At 38.2% G+C, this 24364-nt stretch overlaps 1 protein-coding gene across 6 annotated transcripts in view; it reads left to right on the plus strand.

Moving 5' to 3' along the window:
- Window positions 1-24364, plus strand: part of INPP4B (inositol polyphosphate-4-phosphatase type II B) — a 583153-nt gene that overhangs the window by 229689 nt on the left and 329100 nt on the right. For all 6 annotated transcript variants that reach the window (XM_082838508.1, XM_082838506.1, XM_082838512.1 and 3 more), the window contains exon 4: window positions 364-408. In XM_082838508.1, coding sequence (XP_082694634.1) covers window positions 364-408 — 45 coding nt within the window. The remainder of the gene's footprint in view (window positions 1-363; window positions 409-24364) is intronic.

Raw genomic sequence — 24364 nt, forward strand, 5'->3', positions numbered from 1 at the left:
TGGTGAGGTCATCCTTTGTGAAGGTCCCATCTCTGTCTACATGTATCCAAAAGAAACAGAAACAGTTGAAAATATGTTTTATATTTGTCATGCGGCTTACAAAAGCAATGTTTTTGCGTTTTTTATGGCCATGGTGCTAAATAGGTCAATCAAATCTGTAGTCATATCTAGTTCTGCTACAAATATTATGTCCTGCCCTGACAACCGACTCCTTATATACATGTCTGGACGATTAACTGAGTGTATTTGTTCTGCCAAGTAATGCATTTATACATACTGGGCAGGCTGAAAGTAATATATGTTGACATAATTTTCAGAATGAGTTAAATATCTTCAGTCTGAATTTGTTCCTATTACTCATAGGTATTCAGAAGACTCCAAATGAACCTCAGCTGGAATTCATCCTTGGTAAGAAATTCCATCTTATTTATTTATAGCTATAAATGTAATAAGCCATTTGTACCTATAATTTACAACTTTAGATACGTTACTTATATCATTATATATTTTATAAACTTTCATGAATATCGTTCTGTGAAAAAATTTCATTCTATAAGGTAAGTGTTAATTTCCCCAATTTATTAGTAAAGAATCCGAGCTGTGGAGCAGGTCAGCTCATGACCCAAGGATTGAGGGCTCAGTGGTGATGGGTTTGTGCCTCTCAATCAGGTCTGCTCTCCACAAATCTGGTGCCCAGCACTCATTCTAATACAGTGACCCGATTTTGTTGCTAATCAACATTTCTCAAAATCCGTGTGTCTAATTATCTACTCCTTGGGCTGGAGACTGGACTCATGTAGAGTTTTCCTTTATCCTCCTTTATACCATTTACAAGGTTCATGCCCCCTTTCGGTCTCACTCACTCAAAAATATCCCCTTACTCTTTTTAAAAATTAATTAATTAATTTTTGGCTGCGTTGGGTCTTTGTTGCTGGGCCCGGGCTTTCTCTAGTTGCGGCGAGCGGGGGCTACTCTTCGTTGCAGTGTGTGGGCTTCTCGTTGCAGTGGCTTCTCTTGTTGCAGAGCACGGGATCTAGGCATACGGGCTTCAGTAGTTGCGGTGTGTGGGCTTCAGTAGTCGTGGCTCGTGGGCTGTAGAACGCAGGCTCAGTAGTTGTGGCGCATGGGCTTAGTTGCTCCGCAGCGTGTGGGATCTTCCTGGACCAGGGCTCGAGCCTGTGTTCCCTGCATTGGCAGGCGGATTCTTAACCACTGTGCCACCAGGGAAGTCCCAATCCCCTTACTCTTCCATGATGTTGTGGACAGATCCTTGACTTTGAGAGTTTAATTTTAGTTCAAAGCTTTAACTTGCTTAAGCAACTCTAAAGATCTGGCACATGTAGAAATTTGTAACTTTGTCAAGGGTGAATTATTAAAAATGTGCACCCCTACAATATTGTAAACCAACTATACTTCAATACAATTTTTTTTTTTGCTTAAACATCACTGGTTTAAAAAAAAAATGTGTACCCTGAGGCTGGTCCACTACTTAGCTAGTGAGTGGAAGCTGCTTTGTGTTTGAATCAGATATGACTACAAAGTGCTATGAGGGAATTAGCTGCAAAATGGTATTTAAAGGGGGTAAAAATATGGTTCCTATGAACTATTCAGAGAGGGTTTTTTTCCCTGTCTCTCACTGTTCTGAAATATTTTGAAAGGTCCCCAATATCTTTACATTTTATTTGTATGAAGTTTTATAGAATTGTAAATGCATGTATTCAATTCCATATACAGATACATTTTGGTATCCAAATCTTTAAATATTGATATACATATTTTATAAAATTATGGGAAAATTGAAATATATACATCCACTATCTGCAGTAGTTTTTAGTTGTTTGAAGTCCCAATTGTTTTAGGAATATACTTTTTCATTATATAATGAAATAGGTTTCAAGGTTACACCCTTTGCTCAAAATATTACGTTTTCAACCATAACTTATTGAAAAGAAATAATCATAATTTTTTGGTTTTGTTTTCTTTCTCTTTCTAATAGATTTTATTTTTCGAGCAGTTTTAAGCTCACATCAAATGGGAACAGAAAGTACATCCCCTGCCAGAGTGGTACAGTTGTTACAGTTGATGAACTTACAGTGACAGATTATCATTACCCAAAGTCTGTAGTTTACATTAGGATTCATTCTTGGTGTGATACGTTCTATGGATTTGGACAATGTATAGACATGTATTCATCATTATAGTATCACACTTATTATCTTCACTGTCCTGAAAGTTCACTGACTTCTAACTGTTCATCCCCCTCTCTCCTGTAATCCCTGACAGCCACTGATAAAGCTATACTTTATTTATTTATTTTTCTAGAGAGTTCTCAGATGTTGTCAGATATAGAAGGAATTCATGTTTCAGAAAGGGAGCCAAGTAGCAAAGAAGACCTAGGCACCTCTTGACTCACTGACAACTTGACTCTTGCTACTTGAACCTTTATTTACTCATCTTTTATTTTTAAGAGAAGAAATTCATTTTTTACCTTTTTAGCAGGACTTCTGAAAAATGAAGATTTGTTAGACTAATTTGGTGTATTTCAAAACACAGAGAAAGCTTTCTTACTTGCATCCTGAGAACAGGGGAAATCTGAACTAGGCAGAAGCAATTGGAGTGGAGGCTGTTAGTCAAACATGGAGACAGAATGCCTGGGCCAAATACCTGTCTTCTGTTTCTTTCTTTTTTTTTCCCAGTTAAATTGCCCTTTGGGGACCCTTGAAGACCCCATAACTCTCACCAAACAATTAATATATTCTTTTTTTTTATACTTATGTATATTATTTCTTTTTTTTTTAACATCTTTATTGGAGTATAATTGCTTTACAATGGTGTGTTAGTTTCTGCTTTATAACAAAGTGAATCAGCTGTATGTATACATATATCCCCATATCTCCTCCCTCTTGCGTCTCCCTCCCTCCCACCCTCCCTATCCCACCCCTCTTGGTGGTCACAAAGCACCAAGCTGATCTCCCTGTGCTATGCAGCTGCTTCCCACTTGCTATCTGTTTTACATTGGGTAGTGTATATATGTCCATGCCACTCTCTCACTTCGTCCCAGTTTACCCTTCCCCCTCCCCCTGTCTTTTATTTCAATTAAAGTTATTTATCTTGTTCAAAGACCTAACTATACTAACTCTTTTGAAAGCACAGTCAAATTTGGGAACAATGCTGTCGTCACTTACATTTCCGGCTTTGAATCATAATCTAAGAGATGAGCAGCTCTGAGAATTTATTCATAATAATATTCCTCCCATTTAAAAAAACAAACCTTAATTTTCTTTTTTTCATATCTATTCAAAAAATACAGTAGAATTCTTTTTTTTTTTTTCGCGGTACGCGGGCTTCTCACTTTTGTGGCCTCTCCCATTGCGGAGCACAGGCTCCGGACGCGCAGGCTCAACAGCCATGGCTCACGGGCCCAGCCGCTCCGCGGCACGTGGGATCTTCCCGGACCGGGGCACGAACCCCTATCCCCTGCATCGGCAGGCGGACTCTCAACCACTGTGCCACCAGGGAAGCCCCAGTAGAATCCTTAACAACAGGTAATTTTATTTTCTCATATGGCAGGAAATGCCTGATGAGTAAACAAAAGAAAGTTATTTAGAATCTTCAGGGAACTGTGTTCTTGATCCTGGAAGATGTAGTTTCCAAACTGTTTGTTATGTTTCTTAGCACTTTAAGATCCTTAACTGTACCATCTCTTGAAGAATTTTTGAAAAAACTACTCTTTCAAGGCGATTACAGCTAAACCCGTGTAGGTTTTACAATATATTTTTGTCTCTTTTTTCCTTTGAGTTTTTTTACTCTCACAAATTATTCAAGATTTCACCTATTATATAGCTGACTTCACTTCATAATTAAAAATGAGAGAATAATAGTTTCTTAAGTATTTTTGTCATCGTTTAAGAATGTACATGTTTATTTAATCAGAAAGAAAGCAAAGCATCTTAATACAAAAAAAAAAAAAATCTAGGAAAAAATGGCACAAACAAGGTAAGAGACTTTTTTCCACCTAATTTTCCAACTAAATTCTTTTCAGGGGGGGAATTTTTTAAATTGAAGTATAGTTGATTTACAATGTTGTGTTAATTTCTGCTGTACGGCAAAGTGATTCAGTTATACATGTATATACATTTTTTATATATTCTTTTCCATTATGGTTTATCTCAGGATATTGAATATAGTTCTCTGTGCTATACAGTAGGACCTTGTTGTTTCTCCATCCACCTAATTTTTTTTTAATATTTGATTATCAGTTCTGTACCAAGGTATTCAAACAAATTGAGAGTTTCAATGGCCTTGCTTTTTAAATTGGGAAAACAGCCACACTAATTTTGTAGGTGTCATATTGCTTTGTATGAGTTATATTCCATCAAGAATTTGTCTCTGCCTTGTCTATATGCCACTGTAAAATCATTATATCTTGCTGAATTTCCTCTGCTACATCTTTATCTAAGTAAACGAGTTAGGAAATGCTTAGTCAATTGAGCAAGCTGTATATAAATAAAGTAGATAGTAATCAGCTAAAAATAGTACAAGAGAAGCATGTACTGATAAAGTGAGTATCTCATGCCCATTGTCAGCTGTATTTCTAGTGGTTGACTGCATTTAAATTATATAATTCACTCTTACACCTACAACTCTGCTTCCACATGTCTTTCATTGTTTCACTTGAGTACACTGATACTCTTTTTATTTTCACAAAGAGAAAAATAATTAAAAACCCAAAAGAACACAGATTTTGTTTACAGTCTAATAAAATTGTTTTCATTTCAACAAAGCTGGCATTTAAGAAGAGGGATCATTTCTTACAATCTGGTAACATTTCTTTCTTGAAACCACTGTGGAAAATGTATAGAGGTGAGTCATTTGACAAAGATATGAAAGAAAAGAAATTCCTATGAACTATTTCTTAAGTTTATTCTCCTGATTATGCTTACAATGTTTATTGTCTTGCCTCCATTTACTATCTCCAAAGTCAATAGAATACTTAGAAGAATATGTTTTCATATTTTTATATGGACACCACACATACCATAAATCCAAGGCAGTAGTCACTAATGCATGTTAGTGCACAGGAGGGAATGGCATGTGTGTGTACATGTGGTTCTTGTGTTTTTTATTTGACACTGTGAAGTCACATTCTTTAAATAACTTACACGTCGATGACTGATACCTACTGGAAGCCAGACACAGAGTACATCAAAACGCACATTTTATACGTGTCAACAGCCTCGGTGTCGATTATGATAGGAATGTGGGGACGTGGAGGCTGGCATGAAATCCTTAACAAGTGCAAGTAATTCACTCATCTAAAGTGTATTAGGAGCATAGAAAACTTATAAAGTAATTTCAGGTAGTGTTAAGTTCTATGTAGACAGAAACAGGGTGACTATCTAGAACGTGCCTGGGGGAGAGGTAGTTGACTTGGGGAACAGAAGGACTGTTTTTGTTTTTGTTCAGTTTTTTTTCAAAACATAACCACAATACTTTTATTAGTCCTAAAAATATTGATAAAAATTCCTTAATATTATAATCAACTATCAAAAAAAGTTTACATTTCAGAGGGACTATTTTGAATATAGAGGGTCAAGGAAGGCCTCTTTGTGTCCAGAGGGACTTATGCATGTTGCAGATGCTGATTTGGAAAGTATGCATACTAAATGTAAGATCCAGGTGAACAAGAAGACAACCTACAGAATGGGAGAAAATATTTGCAAATGATGCGACTGACAAGGGATTAACTTCCAAAATATACAAATAGCTCATTCAACTTAATATCAAAAAAAACACCCGAAAAACAAACAACCCAATCAAAAAATGGGCAGAAGACCTAAATATACAAATAGCTCATTCAACTTAATATCAAAAAAAACACCCAAAAAACAAACAACCCAATCAAAAAATGGGCAGAAGACCTAGGAGACATTTCTTCAAAGAAGACATACAGATGGCCAATAGGCACATGAAAAGATGCTCAATATTGCTAATTATTAGACAAATGCAAATCAAAACTACCATGAGGTATCACCTCACACCAGTCAGAATGGCCATTATCAAAAAGTCTACGAATAATAAAAGCTGGCGAGGATGTGGAGGAAAGGGAACCATCCTACAGTGTTGCTGGGAATGTAAACTGGTGCAATCACTGTGGAGAACAGTATGGAGTTTCCTTTAAAAACTAAAAGTAGAGTTGCCATATGATCCTGCAATCCCACTCCTGGGCATATATCTGGAGAAGACTCTAATTCAGAAAGACACATGTACCCCAATATTCATTGCAGCACTACTTACAATAGTCAAGACAGGGAAGCAACCTAAATGCCCATTGACAGATGAATGGATAAAAAAGATGTGGTATATATGTATACAATGGAATATACTCAGCCATAAAAAAGAATGAAATAATGCCATTTGCAGCAACTTGGATGTACCTAGAGATTCATATTAAGTGAAGTAAGTCAGACAAAGACAAAGATCATGTATCACTTACATGTGAAATCTTAAAAAATGATACAAATGAACTTATTTACAAAGCAGACATAGACTCACAGACATCGAAAAACTTATGGTTACCAAAGCAGGGGAGATAAATTCAGAATTTGGGATTAACATATATACACTAATATAAATAAAATAAATAAACAATAAGGACCTACTGTATAGCATGGGGAACTATATTCAATATCTTATAATAACCCATAATGGAAAAGAATCCGAAAAAGAATGGATATAGTTATAGATATATAGAACTGAATCACTTTGCTGTACATCTGAAACTAACACAACATTGTAAATTAACTATACTTCAATTTAAAAAAAAGGTTTTTAAAAAAAAAAACAGTTGACTTTCCCAGCAGGAGGGGGCAGGCTATAGTAGATACTTGCACAGTAGGTAATAGGGTTTTAAGAATGGAAATACTGGGGTTCAAGGATAGTCAATCAGATTGCTGGTTTGACCAGGCATGAAACCAAGCTATGAGCTGATCTGGGCTCGTAGTAAAAGGGGAAATGGCAAATAGTGAAGGACCATTTGCTGGGCTACTGGAATGCCAAGGTCAGATTAGGACAGTAGTAGGATAGAAGATGGGCTGAGCCAGTGAGATCCCTACTCCCATGGCCTCTTCTAGTCTCCCTCACCCGTACCTCACCTCTGAACAATAGGATCAGCCCTGGTGTGTGGGTGATGCCAAGACTCTAGTGAGTAAAGGATAGAGAGAGATGAGATTCAAAGCCAACTGATTGTTAGATCCTTTGCCTTGTGTGAAGCTGATTTATCTTTTAAGAATCAGTCCATAAATTTATGGAATGAATTTTTCCTGAGACTTTTTCCCCTGGAATTGAAAATGGATCAATTCCTCCCCTATAGATTTTATTAGTACATAAAATAAGACTAATCTGAGGTTCAAATTATTTAACAGATCCTTACTTTTTCTTTCAGTTTTCTCTAAAATCAATAAATCTATATTAACTGCTATAATTTTCTTAGTAATATCATGAAAATTATATCAGATAACAATCAATAATAAGCAATGCAGAAATATATCGCAGTTATCTCTGTAAAGTGGTCATACATTTTCAGAGAGTTATCACTCTTGATTTCTGTTTTCCCATCTCATTTCTTGACTTTCTTTTCCTAATGCTTCAAAGTTCATCCCCAACTCAGAGTCAATCAGCACGTGTTGTTTAATTTTTATAGTGAAACATAGATTCTTAAGATGGAAAACTATTCCGTCATTAAAAAATCATCTTTCAAAAGGATATTTCATCAAACAGGGGAATATAAGAGTTGTCAAAGCAGGATAACAAACTGCTTGTACAGCATAACCCTTACTTAACTGTGTTAACAGTGTTTGTGTACAAAATAACAAGATTGGAAGACTAGGCATGAGTGTCTTTAACCATGGTTCTCACAACTTGGTACAGTTTTTATTTCTTTTGTTATATTTTGTTATATCTTTTAAAATCTCTGCAATGTGCCCATATAAATGTCATGATCAAGTGGTGTTTGTTTGTTTAAATAAATACCTAGAAAAGCTGAAAAAGAAAGGGGGCATATTTGAAGGAGTAAAATTTTGCTCTTTGCCTTCAGTTAACTCATAGTATAAGTAGAGAGATCAAACTAAGACTCCTGAAGTGGTTAAAAAGATCCTTAAACGCTAAGCTATTTTTCAGGGTCTCTAAGAATATGAGAGATGGTATAAAGGGTCAAACTAGTATGAGGAGGAGTGGTCAGGAAAGGCTTTCCAAGGAAGACTAACTAAAGCGAGTTTTTGAAGGAGGAAAGCAACATTAGAACAGGTAGAGGAAAGGAGGAATCACATTTTAGACCAGGAGAGCAGCAGAAGCAGATGCTTGGTGCTTGGAACAAGATAAATACTCCAAATTCAGAAAACAGACACAGAAAGACGTGCAATAAATACTTATTTTTATTACACCAAGTTACGTATAAAAAGCCAGCCATCTTGTCTTCCTAGAAGAGAAAATAAAAACTGTGCTCTTCAATAGGATTCTTGATTCATCTACTTCCTGGTCCTTTGGAATCGTGGTATATACTGAAAAATCAGTAATTCCAAGTGCTTTATAGGAAATTACGTCACATTCACTCTGTAAGCCATGTCAGTTCTGCCATACATAATGTGACTAAATAAACAAATTGAAGTACACCCTTGTAGAAACTCTGTTTTCTCTATGGAAATAGAGACTTTAAAAAGTCTGTGGGCATGCAACCCACTATATACCTGTACCAGGTAAATGATGTGTACCAGCCTAGAATTCAGAGATTAAAATTCAGTTCTATCGCAACATTACGTTATGGTATAATGGCAAGACGTCCTTGGATAGGTTACTTCAAATATTAGAGTGACTTTCAATAAGCACAGGAAGAATGCTCATTCTAAATGCTTTGTTCTTTGTTCTGTTGGAGCATATATGTGACTTTGTGTACTGATTTTAGATTTTATATATACAGCCAAAATATTTCTAATAACCCAGCTAGGAAAAAAAAAGTCATGTAAATCATGTGATCAGTATTCTGTGTTCAGAATTTGAAAATGTGTATAAAATACGCCCAAACTGACAAGCTGCACAAAAACTGTCTCATCTCTTTATAGACACTGCTTTTATAGATTGCTAAGGCCTTCATTAACCTGCATGTCACATCCATTCATACTTTATGAATTGCTATAAATCAGCCATTGTTTTATATGTTTCTGGAAAAGAAAACAAAATCTGAGGAGGCTAAACTTGCCAGTTTTCTCCTGTGTTCACACTTCTACTCTCCTGCTGATCTGTTTTCATAAGTGATCATAAAGCTCTGACTTTTTTAAAGCTCCAGTGGGAGAATGGAAGATTTTATTATATCTTCTTTAGTATTTTTACCGTCTACGTGGTATCATAGGCAAACTTAAGGGAATACTGAGCACAGCGGTATATTTTTGTGTTTAACCTATTGATAAAAGTACTGTATGAAATACTTCATCATATAAGCTGCAAGATGATTTTCAAGCAACAAGAGAAACAGCTGCTAAGAATATGCTTGCTCTGTTTTTGCTCATTATACGTTGATTGCCATTTTCTTTATTCTTACAGTGTAAAGTACTGGGAAATCACAGTAATCGCTACCATTTTTTGAGGATCTACTATGTGCTTATCTCTTTACAAACAGGATGCCATGTTTTCCTTACCACAATTCTACAGGATAATATTAAAGGAGCTAACATTTACTGAGTGCTTGTTTGTTCACCAGACGTGGTTCTAAATAATTTACATAAACTAATTACTTTAATTCTCAGAATTTCATTATGAGATAAATTCTCTATTATCATCTTTGTCTTATAGGAAAGGGTACTTAGACATAAACAAGTAAAGTTATGAACCTAAGATTTGAACCCAGGAATCTGAGTACAGAACAAACTCACCCATATTATCTTCAATGGAAAGATGAAAAAATCTAAGATTCCCAATGATCAACTTTCCAAAGATCTTATGGAAGTTGAGTGACAGAGTCAGCATCCAAGCTGAGTTTTGTCTGATCTGAACTTCTGCTTTTAACCATCAGGCTGTCCTCCCTCCTTCTTGATTCCTGCTTTTCAAGAATTTCCAGGACATGGTAGAGACAAACTGTCAGACCAGGTAGATTGTGATAAGGGCAAAATAAAGACATAAGCCAAGAACTACGGAAGTACAGAGCAAGCAGTGATTAAATATAACTGTGGGGCTTCCTGGTGGCGCAGTGGTTGAGAGTCCACCTGCCGATGCAGGGGACAAGGGTTCATGCCTCGGTCCGGGAGGATCCCACATGCCGCGGAGCAGCTGGGCCCGTGAGCCATGGCCGCTGAGCCTGAGCGTCCAGAGCCTGTGCTCCGCAACGGGAGAGGCCACAACAGTGAGAGGCCCGCGTACCGCAAAAAAAAACAATAATAATAAAAAATATATAAATATATATATATATAAAATATATATATATATATAAAAAACTGTGGCATCAGAAAAATCATCTCAGAGGAAGTGGCATTTGGACCAGGTTTGGAAGGATGGGCAGGATTTCAGCTGGTTTAGAAGGAACACAAGAGACAATTCAGGCAAAGGGAGTAGCAAACTACATGAAAGAAAATCCTACAGCTCATTTCCTAAGGTGATGAATTTAATGCTCATTTACATTTTCCTCTTTATTACTTATAATCCCACTCTAAAAATAAATTAAGGCTCTAGAAATCTTCTTGCAGTATTTTACAGTTGTTGCACATACATGAGAAACTTGTTTTAAAATTCTAAATAAACACAAGTCTTTCAACATTATTCTAGTGCTTGCAGATTGTATTTGGGTATCAGGAAGAATTGAGTCTTACTGGCTTTGGTGCTAAGCTATCAATAGATGAAACTCAGGGACAGCTCAGGCCATGCTAAGCTAGACATGGCAGACTCTGTAGCCATGCTGTGTCCCTGACAATTGCCTACCTATGCAGAGCTTGCAGACACAAGAATCTGCCTGACGTGTCTTTCTTGGAGCTATCTCAATTTTGACAGCATCAGGTAACTAGCAATACTTTTGAAGAGGTGTTTTTCGGAACAACAGTTTATCACTACGACCAAAATAATAGACAGTAGTTTTGCATTTCAGGCTCATCAGTCTACAATCTGAGTGAGGAGGCAATATAGCTAAGAGATGGGAGTGTGAAGACTACTCTAGAATTTTAACAATGTCTTTGTTACTACCTGGACAGGCAGCCTTGGAAAAATGACACAATGTCTCTGACTCCCTATTTTCTTCTCTGTAAAACAGGAAGGGGATCAGTATCTACCTTATATGGTTCTTGTTAGGATTAAACGAATTAATATACAGAAAACCTTTAAACTGGTATCTGACATATACCTAACGATTGGTTAGCCTTTGCTATTTTGGATTTAACCTTGGGTAAATCACTTTGTCATACTCACTGAGTACTGTTTTGAAAAGGGGTCTTGGCACTGAATTTTTGTGCATGATAATTGCTATCACTTATTGAACTCCTAAGTGCCAGGTATTGAGTCCTACTGGCTTTGGGGCTAAACTAGATGAAACTCAGAGAAGGCTCAGACCATGCTGAGTGGGACACAGCAAAATCTGTAGCTATGCTGTGCCCCTGACAATTGCCTACCTATGCAGAGTTTGCAGACACAAGGATCTTCCCAATGTGTCTTTTCACATTTTATCTCTGATCTTAGACCAGCTAGGTGCTTCTCACTATTCCTGTTTCACAGGTTAGTCACTTGCCCAAGGGCATAAGGACGGGAGTGGAGAAATATAGGTTTTGAATTCCAAAGGCCATGTTCCTTGTGGCTGATTATTAAAAGTACAGGATTGGAGGGAGGTAGACAATAAAAGGTTATCTAAGACCTGCGTCACGTTTTTGTACTGCTGAGATAGAGATTTAATTGAAGGAAGAGAAAGTGAACCAATTAGAGCTTCTTAACAGGTCTGTCATGTGGGTAGTGTTTTCTGGCGACTCAAGATTTAACGTGTGCTCCCTCTGGAACGTAGCTGTTTTTATTGCTACTGGTCTAAATTCTAGCTTGGCATTCTTCAGGAGGTTGAGATACATGACATCAGTTAATAAGTGAAAAGTATATAAGAGAACAAACGTCTCTTTTTGCCTCACTTCCTATTTGCTGGGAGTGTACCATTTAACTGAATTTCGTTGCAATAAATTATATCTATTCTTCTGTTCCCATTTCTTTCTGAATAATATACCACAGGAACATTTAGTTAAGGGAGGCCTAAATTGACTTTTCCACATGGGTTTAGCTAATTACTTGTTAAATTAGAGGTTTTTTTTTAAATGTTCACACCTTGTTTATCTGTCTTTCATCAACGATCAACATGCTCCATCCAGTTTATTTCTCTTTGTGTGTGATTTACCTAATTACTTTCTTTCCTCCATTGTCTAATCACTGAGAGTGCTGGTCACTGGAACAGGCCTACCTTTGCAACATCTGTTGCTACTTGTGGGTAATTGAGGAATCAGGACTGCCTAGCAGCTTTCACTTTTCTTTCTTTCTTTCTTTCTTTCTTTTTTTTTTTTTTTTGCGTTACACGGGCTTCTCACTGTTGTGGCCTCTCCCGTTGCGGAGCACAGGCTCCGGACGCGCAGGCTCAGCGGCCATGGCTCATGGGCCCAGACGCTCCGCGGCATGTGGGATCTTCCTGGACCGGGGCACGAACCCGCGTCCCCTGCATCGTCAGGCGGACTCTCAACCCCTGCGCCACCAGGGAAGCCCTGCCTAGCAGCTTTGTTCATTAGGAAGCCACCGAGGTTATGAGGGAGCGAGGTCCCCTGATGCTGTTGTCTGTGTGGCTGAAATTTGTCAGTGGGGCTTCTTGTCAAGCAGATGGCATGCAAATGTATCTAAGGCTACCTGGGAACCAAGCCGCGGGGAAGAAACCTAGTAGAGTGTAACGTGGGATTAAAGAAAAGTCCCTTCCCACGTCCACTGTACAGAGCAGTCTTTTCCCAAATGCTTCTTACTTGAGCTTTGACCTTTCACAGTTGGCAATGGTGGTGCTCTCCCCATTTTACAACAGCAGAAACTGACTGTCAGATGGGTTGAGTGACTTGCCCGTGCTCATGTTTCTGGTATAGCAAAGCCCAAAACTGTTCAAGTGCTCTGCCCCTCACTCCTCCATTCCCTCTACTTGACCATGACAAGGACATGGCTCTTGGCTGTCATCTACAGGGGTAAGATGGCAGAAGTCAGTCTGAACACAAGAGGTATTCCCAGGTCAAAACTTGTTCAAATTCAGAATATCAGTTTTATCCTAATACTCACGAAACTTAAACACCCTCTTGCTCTAAGCAGTTTCAAAGTCTATGGGCTTTAAAGAATATTTACGGGTCTTTGTCTCCAAAATTTGTAACTCTCGCCTTCACTTTTCTTGGTTTTTTTTTCTTTTTTTTTTTCTTGAAGTGTAATTGATTTACAATTTTGTGTTAGGTTCAGGTGTACAGCAAAGTGATTCAGTTTAACATATATATATATGTATATATGGAAAAGAATCTGAAAAATATATATATACTCTTTTTTCAGATTCTTTTGCATTATAGGTTATTACAAGATATTGAGTATAGTTCTCTGTGCTATACATTAGATCCTTGTTGGTTATCTATTTTATATATAGTGGTATGTATCTGTTAATCCCAAACTCCTAATTTATCCTTCCCCACTCCTTTCTGCTTTGGTAACCATACGTTTGTTTTCTATGTCTGTGAGTCTGTTTTTGTTTTGTAAATAAGTTTGTTTCTATCAATTTTTTAGATTCCCCATATAAGCAATATCATACGATACTTGTCTTTTTCTGTCTTACCACTTAGTATGATAATCTCCCTCCTCCCTTTTTCAACTGGCTAGTAAATATCTCCACTTGCTTGTCTAGGAGGTCTTTTTTTTTTTTTAAGGATAGCAAACATTTATTGTATATTTATTATGTTCCAGGCTCTTAAATAAGTACCTTACCAATTTTATCTCATCTGATCCCCACAATAACTCTGATTAGGCACCATTATTATCTACATTTTGGAAACTGGATTATGGAGAGGCTGAGGAGTTGAGATTTGAATCCCACAGGCTCACTCTAGAGCCCATTCTCTTCGACACTGGATTGTGCGACATCCGAGAATGAAAGAAGAAAAATGCACTTTTGGCTATTTCAGACCCCAAAGGTTATTTTGCTGTTAAGGGGGAAGAAATATCCTGGACTTAAAAGGAAATCATGGAAGATTCATGAGAAGGGAGCACACCTTTAAGACCAAGGCTTTTAAGTGGAATTCTCCCTCATTTTTCTATTTCTCGTTGTATCTTTAATTCTGTGTCTGAGAGGTAAACCCTCAGATCTTAGGATCAGGTCCTTGGAGCGCTCGCTTCATCTGGAATGTTGATCTCTTGCTCTCCTCTGAACTCCACAGTGTCATTTGCTCAAGACACTTGACTTCCTAGGAGGGGTTTTAAACGCAAGGTAGTTAAAACCTGATTTCTTGTTTCCCATTTCCTGTCCCTCCCAAACATTGTATTTCCCCAATGATATACATCTCCTTAAAATACATCACCATCCATTCTGTTATGCAAATCCTCAAACTCTTAACTCTTTCTTGATACTTCTTTTTCCCTCACCTCATGTCAAATCCATCTTCAGGTCCTATACTTTCTATGTACAAAGTGTATTCTGAATTTGATCACCTCTATCCGTTGCCACCGATATCGTTCAATTCTCAGCCGCTGTCGGCTCTCACCTGAGCCGGTTAAGGGAGTCCTCCTAGGTCTGCTTGCATCTGCCTCTTACCCCTTCACACCCCCTTCCTGATGGGAGAGCCAGAATAAATAATTTAAAAATATAATTGGGATTTCTTTACTTCCCTAGTTAAAATCCTTCCATGGCTTCCATTTCACTTAGAATAAAATCGACAGAGGTATACAAATATCATATGATATCACACGTGTGGAATCTGATATTTTTTAAATGATATAAATGAACTGATTTACAAAACAGAAACAGATTCATAGATTTTGAAAACACACTTATGGTTACCAAAGGGAGATGTAGGGGGAGGAATAAATTAGGAGCTTGGGAGTAACCTAGCACAGGGCACTCTACTCAATAGTCTATAATAACCTCTATGGGAAAAGAATCTGAAAAAGAATGAATATATATGTATGTATAACTGAATCACTGTGCTGTACACCTGAAACTAACACAACACTGTCAATCAACTAGATTCCAATAAAATTTGAAAAAGGAATAAAATTGAAATATCTTACCACACTCTACAAGGATCTTGGGCAGCAGGCCCTTCTCACCTTACCTGTGCCGATCTTCGAGCTCACTCTGCAGCCTTACTCTCAACCTCATTCGTCTTCTTTTTTGCTTCTCAAACAAGCCAAACATTTGGGTCTTGGCATTTGTTCTCCCCCCAACCCCGTCCCCGCCCCTCAGCTGGCCCCTTGGTAAGTTTTAGATCACAACTCAGGTGTCACCTCGTCAGAGAAGCTTTTCCTGATTCTTGCTTCTCCCAACACTCTCAATTTAATCACCCTGTTTAAAATGCTCACTAAATTATTACTTTTTTTAACTTTATGTCTTGCTAGACTGTAAGCTCCATAAAGTAGAGAACTTGCTTTCCTATTCACTGCTGTGAAACTGTCACCTAGAATCATGCTGGGCACATTTTGACATTCAGTGAATATCCACGAACTGAATGCAGGCATGAACGCCGTTGCTTTTTGACTCATAATTCTTCATAAAATAAATTTATAGGTTTAGAAATGCCCTTGAAATGTTTTGGAATTGTCGCTAACACAATTGTTTGTAAAAAGCAATTCATTTCAGTATTCTCAGTGAAGACAATTATTTAACTGTTGATATTTTGTTGTTAGCAAATTATATCAGGAACGGCAGAGCCTGACTGCCCTTGGGGTTCATCTAGAGAGAACTGACAGGAAGAATCAGTCATGGGCCAAGCTGAACAAGTGGGTTCTGTAACTAGACTAGATCGCTGACAATTGCTTATCTGTGTAGAACTTTATGCCCCAAATTCTTCACAAAGTAACTTCAAGATTCCTGTACTATGATAACATCAGGAAGCAAGCTATCTTCCTATAGAGATGCTGTTAAGAACATATATACACAAATAACAAGAAGGATAACGGAACTAAAATCGGAGAAATGGACTGAGGTCCAGAGATTTGAGCCTAGATTTCGGCCTACCACGTGTAACCCTGAGAGAAGGCAGTACAAGGGCCGTGTTTGAGAGCATGGGCTGGGCTGCCGTCATGAGAGCATATGAATCCTCATCCTGCTACTGGCTACCTGTGTGACTCTGAACAATTTCATCTTGACTGGGTTGTTTTGCAGCTTAAATAAGGTAGTGTACTTGAAGCACTAAGAATGGTGCTAGGTGTAAAATGATTGCTTAATGATATTGTTCATTAATGATATGATAATGATGCTGTTCTGGGTTAATCCGTTACCCTCTCTGAAAATCTGATTCCTTGTCTGTAAGCTGTAGATAATAATTCTTATTTCACAGAGTGTTTGAGCTAATATACATGAAAGGGAGAAGTACATTATGAATACATCATTAGGAAATTACCAAATCATTTTCCCCACATATATTCACAAGCACTCAGTGAGAATAACTGTAATTATCATCCTCATTTCCTGAGGAGGATACCGAGATTCCATAACAAATCCAAAGTTACCTGGTCAGGACTGGAACCTACGACCCTGAGCCTTTGACTGTTTACTACACAGAGCAAGCAAGAAAGAACTGCCAGGGAGACCTTCAAACAGAAGGTGTCTCATATTCTTATCTTACCTAGTCTCCCACATGTCTTGGAATTGCTGCGAAGGTGGTTCTTCTCTAGTTTAGTTTGGGTAGTGTAAACAGCTGCTCCTTTGTTCTGAAACTTCCTGTGTAGCTAGGGCTCTGAAGCATTCTACATTCAGCTCACAGGTGCTCTGCTGAGCTGAGGCTCTCCTTGGAGATCCCCAATATTCTGAGAAGTGTGCTCTGTGTTTCCTTCAAACTTGGTTTCTCTTAGAATCGCGCTCTCCCACTCTCAAGCTGCGCTATTTCCACGTGGGGTTGAACTTGTGGATTTTGCTCTGAATAATTAGACCCCTTCTGCCCTCAAGCTAGTCCACATTTGATTTCTCACCCACAGACTCACTGTCTTTCTCCTCTTGTGTCGTATCTCCTGGTTCACTAGTCATTTCTAGCTTTAGCTTATCTATACCAACCTTGTTTTATTTCCTGTGAGTCAACTGTCTTATGATGGGAGAGTTGACACCCTTAAAGCTCCGTATTCAACGTGAATATTGAGGTTTTCTTTTGTCGACAAAAAACTCACACGTATGATTGACTCAAGGGACTCAGGAGAAATAGGGAGTGATAACTTGCCCCTCCACAAAGGATGTTCTAGATAGAGACAATGAAATGAGAGGCTAGTCATCCCTCCAGAACCACCTATTCCTCTCATGCTTCCCTTCCCCTGCTTGTTTCCTAATCTATCCATGTATGGCTTTGATTTAATACTTTAAATCTACTTGTAAAATATTTGACACTACAGGGGTGGGAATTTCACAAAAGACTATTAATTCCACATATAACTACCAAGTCCAATACATTTATGGGAAAAAATAACTGAAATTTTAAAAATTACCTTAATTTAAATACCATCTTCTAAAACTTAGCCCTTGGATACAATATATACAGTACAATTTTTCTGAAACATTTTGCTTCAGGAAAGCGTGTCTGAAAGTTGCCTCATGCAGGATTTGGTGAAACCCAGACCATGAGTCAGTGTTTTGTGTGTGAAGTCATCCAGGTTAAACAACTGCCTTCCAGAGCGCTTCCTACCTCCTGCCCCTCAGGAGACTGTCAACCCCTGAAGGTCATGTTCTAAGGTCCCAGTTTCCTTTTTTCTGCCTCAGACTCCCAAGTACCTTCTGGACATCATTTTGTGTCCTCAGTTAGAGTTCATCAACTTTGAGCACACTTCTCTTAGCCATCCACACTTGGTGACTCAGGCTCTGACTTTCCTGCCACCACTCCTGTAATTAACTGTCTCCACCAGCCACGCTAGCCTCATCTTGTGGTTCAGAGGTAAATCAAGGAAGCATCCCCTCCCCACTAACCACGTGCCCGGCTGGATGCACTGATGGGCTCTATGCTTGTCCTGAACGGGAACCCTATTGGCTCCTATGTCAAACTGGCAGTTCTGGAAAAATATTGTCATCTTGGTCCCTGGTCGGGTATAAGATTTAAGGTTGTTGCCTGTGTTTCTTCCTCTTCTGCAACCCTGGTTCTAATACTACAGATTTCCATTCACTGACTCACAACATTTCTTTTAGTATTCAGAGGGACCAGCTTCCATTCTTTTTTTTTTAACTTTTAATTTATTTTATTTGTATTTCAGAGCTTAAATACACAGATAACTACTTAGCTTACTTTTGGATACATTTAGTGTTAGTTATCAATAATATACCTGAGGGGAAATTCCTGTGACTGAAGGATATTGAAAACAAGAGAGGGTAGGTGGGAAGGCAACACAGGAGACCCACATCTTGGAAGACCCTTTATTTAAGTGGCCATTGAAATTGTGTGAGAAGTTAGGTTACTGCTTTAATAAGAAATAGAGAAGAATGAAGGGTTGAGAACAGCTTCCATTCTTGGAATAACATTTTCATCCTTTCTTAAGCAGCATACATGTTCTTGTTCAAAAGAGGGGCAGAAAGCTCACGCACGCGTTTCTGAGGTGGAACGTGGATTTGGAGCATGCGCACAGAGAGCCAAGTCTGAACAAACTACTAGGCGATGATGCCAGGCCAGTTTGGGGTTTACATCATATAGCGTGGGAGCTCAAAACCGGGAGAGACACGAGCACAGGCTTGTTTTTAATTCAACTGCTTGAGAATGGAGTCTCAGCCATCTAGGTAGTATTCATGAAAACAGGACAAAATAGAATTTTCTGAGGATTGAAATGAGAGAAGCTGGGGGGAGCAGGGGACGGGTTGGAGAATGGGAGTCTTCTGATACAGACAACAGTGTTTTGAACCAGATTTGCTCTTTTCATATGCAAATACGCTGTCTTCTGTACAGCTGGCATCTTTGCTGCTTCAGAGCACGATCAAAGAGCATTCCCCGAGAGCACCATTGTTCCAGGCAGAGGCTCCTCTTCTCTCTCTCTATAGATTGTTCAGTGATACTTATATTGAGAACCAGTACTGAGTGGTTAGTTTATTTTAGTGTAAGGTTCCCAACTGTAGAAGTGAATTTCATCTTCTTCGCTATTTGTTGTTAAGGCCAACATTTTTGTTTTTTTTAAAACACACACAGATACACATAAAATATGGCGGCATATTTTTATGTTGTTTTGTTATGGGGGAAAAAAGTAACACATTTTATTTCCGGACCTATTTCTCAACAATCTGAATCTGGCTTTTTACATCAAGGAAATTAGTTTAATTTATAAGTGAGTCAGTTGTAACAAAATTTAGCAGTGGTGCTCAAATCTCAGTGTAGCAAGAATTCTGAAGCAATATTTCTATAACACTATCTCTTCAATTCCCTCATGCAAATTATTACGTATATTCCTCAATAACTCTGTCATGTGCTTTCTCCCTATGGCATTAGTCTCATCCTTTCCTCAAGGTTTATTTGGATTCTATTTTCAGAGTGTTGAGAGTCTTAAAATTCTCCTTACAAAGCTAAATCACCAATGAACGTGCAGCGGACCAGACGGAAGAGAATGATGTTATTGACAAAAAAATTAACTGGGCTACTGAGCTATTGGTAATAAATAAATAAATAGTCTTCATGATCTACAAATCTGATTAGTCAAAAATATGGATATGGAACTAATGAAATGATGAGGCGGCACCAGGCACGTTATTGTTCTGAATTTGAGCTAACACAAGCAAAGTTTAAGCCTAATGCCACCTGATGCATAATAAGTATGCCATAAACTGTGCTTCCTACTCCTCACCCCCATCTTCTCTGCATGCTTCCTTTATTATCTTAATTGAGAATAACCTTAAAATTTGCGTTATATTAGCTTTTTGTTTTCTTTTTTCTTCTTTGGTTGCACAGCATAGCTTGCAGGATCTTAGTTCCCCGACCAGGGTTCGAACCCATGCCATGTGCACTGGAACTGCAGAGTCCTAACCACTGGACTGCCAGGGAATTCCCTATATTAGCATTTTATTGTTGTAGTAAAGGGGCAAAAACCCTAGGATTCTTTCAGTATATCTAAGGAATTCCTTCATTAGGATGGCTTTATTTATTCATTTATTTATTTATTTAGTCGTGTGTGTGTGTGTGTGTGTGTGTGTGTGTGTGTGTGTGTATTGATTCCCTGGATTGATTTCTTATCTTTCAACCTTAAACACTGAGTTGCTTTTTGCCCTCTAACTTTCTAGAAACCTAAAATTAATACTGTTTGTTCAAGTTATGTGGGTATACTTATCCTCCTTGAAAAGATTCCAGTTTTGTATTTAGAACATTAATATTTTGAACTCAGTGTCTTAAAAGACAAAAGAAAACAAAACAAACAAAAAATGAAAGAAAAAAAAGAAAAAGAAGTCCAAATTTTCTAATCACATTTTTCACACCAACTCTTCTATCTACAGTTCTTTAATTTTCCCAACAAATATTGCTTAGGTTAGCAGCTCTGCGTGGTTCACATACTCTTTAGGGAAATATGTGTAAATTAAAATTTCCCACACAACAGTTAAGGGGAAAATAGCACAGTTTTGTTTTACTTCTATGAAGACTGAAAAAATGGTTACTTAACTGGATGGAGAAGCTGTAGTTTGTTAAGAGAGATGTATTCCTGACCCCAGTAGTCCCAAGTCTTATAAATAAATATACAAGTGATGATTTTGATAACCTCATCTTTCCGAGTGATGAGATAAACATGTTAGTGAGGACATTTGAAATAGGAGAGAGCACATAGCAAAGACATTTGAGAAAGCAGAAGAGAACACAAATGAGAATAGTGATACCAAATGAGAAAATTACAGAAAGTAGGCTCTATCAGTTGAAGGTAAGCTAAAATGAACAGAGAGGGCAAGCTGTGATGCTAAGCTCAATGAGTCAGAGACTCAGAGATTCTACAGAGAATACAGAATGAACATGGAAGAATATTATTAATGGGCATCAATCAGCTCAACATGATATAGAGCCACATTTTTCTAAGAAGTAGCCTTAAGAGCATATTCAAAAGTGAATAGCATGTTCCTGATTACTTATGAAATGCTCCTTGTGTGGATATTAGTATGAGTCCAGGACACTATACACTCTGCCACTTTACTGTAGAAAATGGAATTATCATGGAACGTGGTGCCCTGGGAACGAGGCAGTGTTGTCTTCTGAATCCACTCAGTAGATCTGAATTGTAGAGGTTCACATCCTAGGCTTCAGAAAATTGCTGTCTTAGAATTCCTGAGAGGAAGGAAGAATAAAGAACAGAAAGGCGGAAGAAACTAAAGATAGGAAAGCGTATTGTACTGGCAATTAGCGGGGCTATTAGGCTTTTAAAATGTAACAAATATTTACATTGTATTTACATTTGTATTTATATATCTCTTAATGTATGATGTCAATTCATTTAGTCTAGATGTACTCACTGATCTAGAATGGTAGCTGTGAAACCATGCCAAGGAATCCAGTAATTTATTGGACTGGGAACTTAACCCAAGTGGGCATATCAGTTGATAAGCGGCATCTACTTTTCTGGAGTACAAGGAGCAAGGATATATATGTCACATTTTTGAGAAACCTAACCAAACATCAAGAATTCGAGAAGTAAATAGAAAGCTGCATTCTAGGCAGCAAGAGGCTTACCCACAGCCTTAGGGAAATGGCTGATTCTCTCAGGGATGGTAAAATAAGAACAGTGCTATTGGGGGAGCCTGGAGCTAGACGGTTATTTCCCTAAATCCCTGTTTGGATAAGGCCACTTTCCTGTTCAAGATGCCCCCTATTCTCTGTACCCTGGCCCTGTTTGCCCTTGAGGGGCGTGGATTTACCTCTTCTGCTTTCCCTATGAAGAGTCTGGGGTGGGGGAAGAAGGGGGAAAGAAATGAACTTTCATCAGGGGAGGTTTGTTGCCATCAGGCTCTATTGGGTTTGAGTTGTAACATTTTTTTTTTTTAAACTTCAAGAAAAAGAAGCTTTATAAGCATTCACAGCCTTCTTTTTGATGAGGGAATGTACAGAACAGAGGAGCAAGTCTTCCCATTACCCCTTGGGACATCTCAGTTGTTAAGACAATGACTCTTTGTGGACCAACTTCCTCTAAGGATTTTTTATTTATTTTTTTGGCCATATGGCATGCGGGATCTTAGTTCCCCGACCAGGGATCGAACCCTTGCCCCCTGCAGTGGAAGCGCAGAGTCCTAACCACTGGACCACCAGGGAAGTCCCTCTCTAAGTAAAGGAACACTAACCTCCCAGATAAACCTCTGCATAGAGGGTGAGTTTACATGTAGTACATCTGAGGACAGACAGAAAATAAATAAATCTTTCTGCTATTTTTGGCTTCTCATTTGGAAGTGCCTAGTCAGAGGTGAAATTAACAAGTATAAATGTGTACATCTGGTTTCACAGAAAGCAATATATTAATGATAACTATGATTTCTGAAATTAACAAATAATCCAGTAAGGGGTTTAAAATTTTTTTGTATTGAAAACAAGAAGGTACCAAGAAATCACAGGCATATATTTAATAAAATACTTTTATTAAAAAAGAATAAGGTTACATAAAATCAGGACCAACCTGGGATATCTTGAGCATTTAATTACTATAAGAATATTGAATAGATAAAATCCATTTTTGTGCCAATGTATAATTATATTCATATCAATCTTAATATATAATAAAAGGACCTATTATGTGCCTAGCATTCAACATATATTACTTCATATAATCTTTATAGCAAATCTATGAAATCTGTCCTTTGACTTCCACTTTACAGATAAGACAATAGAGACTGAAAGAGATAAGAGTAATGTATCCAAAGTCACATAATTCCTTAGGCTAGATCCTGGTTTCAAATATAATTTTATCCCGAGTTGAAAAACAAACATTTCTTTTTTCTCTGTTTGCTCTCCTGTGTGGTTTCTCCTTTAAGCCTAACTTTCCTCTGGCTAATTTAAGAGCAGAATTGTAGAGATATGGGAATTCATGTCAGAGTCTCCCTCCACCCGCCCCCGCTTGTGGCCGTTGCTTTTTCTAGAGGATTGAGGATAAACTTTGTTCGATGCTACTAACACTGAATGGCAAGAAGAGAGATGAGATAGAGGGGGGCAAGAAAAATGACCTGACTTCACAGAAGAAAGAGTTCTTAAGGGGAAAGAGACAGTTGCTTGGAGTCAGCCTTGAACTCACACTACACCAGTGGCTCAGGCCACTGCCCCCGTGAAAGCCTGTGGCAGGCACCTCTGCTTATTTGAACACTCCATAGCCAGGGCAGGTCTTAGAATAACTAGGATTTGGCCCGTGCTGCTGAATGCAAAGCCACCTGAACTGACAGTTGTGTTCAAATTGATAATTGCTGGGGCTGAGCTCTCCGGTAGAAGAGTCTGGAGACATTTTTAGGCTTCCAGCCACTGTTGGCTAGAAGGATGGAACGGCTGTATGGACTCAAAAGACTTGACGTGCTTTAGAAATGATGGCTGAATGAAACAAAAACAGATCTTTTATAAAAATGGTACTTCGGGGTGGGCAGACTATTAATTCAACAAGAACCCAGAAACCCCCACCCTTTAGCTTCCGGATTCTCAGATATTAGAGGAATTATAGGAGCAACAGATGATCTGCACTTCTCCCTAAGAATCCAAGTAGTAGCTTTAAGCATCTAGATCGGAGGTTGGCATCTTCTGGTCCTTAGGCCAAATTTCGTCACAGATATATCAGTTTAACTCATACAATGACTGGGATTTCAAGCTTTGGACAAATCCTCAAGTCAAGCCACGTGGGCTTTTATTTCTTCAGGCCATGAATTTGAATGGAGGGCCCCTGTTTTGGTACAGCATAGGTTTCCAGTTTGCTCAGTGCCTAGCCCTCTCCTGAGATATTGAAGCTCTGTTTGTTTTTATCATTACACTTCTATTGAGGATTCCCTTCCAGCAGAGAGCTGTCTGGATCCTGTACAAATCTCAGCTGGGAATGCCTGCGAGCATCTCATTCACCAGCACTGACGATGGAAAGTGAGTTCTCATGTGGCCAGTTACTATAGCAAAGGTGACAGGAAAAACAGTCACTCGTAGCTCTTTTGTTTTTTTCTAAAGAAAAGTTTCAAATTGTAGTTTTTTAAAAAAATTAT

This window comes from Leucopleurus acutus, assembly GCF_964270905.1.
Source record: "Leucopleurus acutus genome assembly, chromosome: 4".
Lineage (NCBI taxonomy): Eukaryota > Metazoa > Chordata > Mammalia > Artiodactyla > Delphinidae > Leucopleurus > Leucopleurus acutus.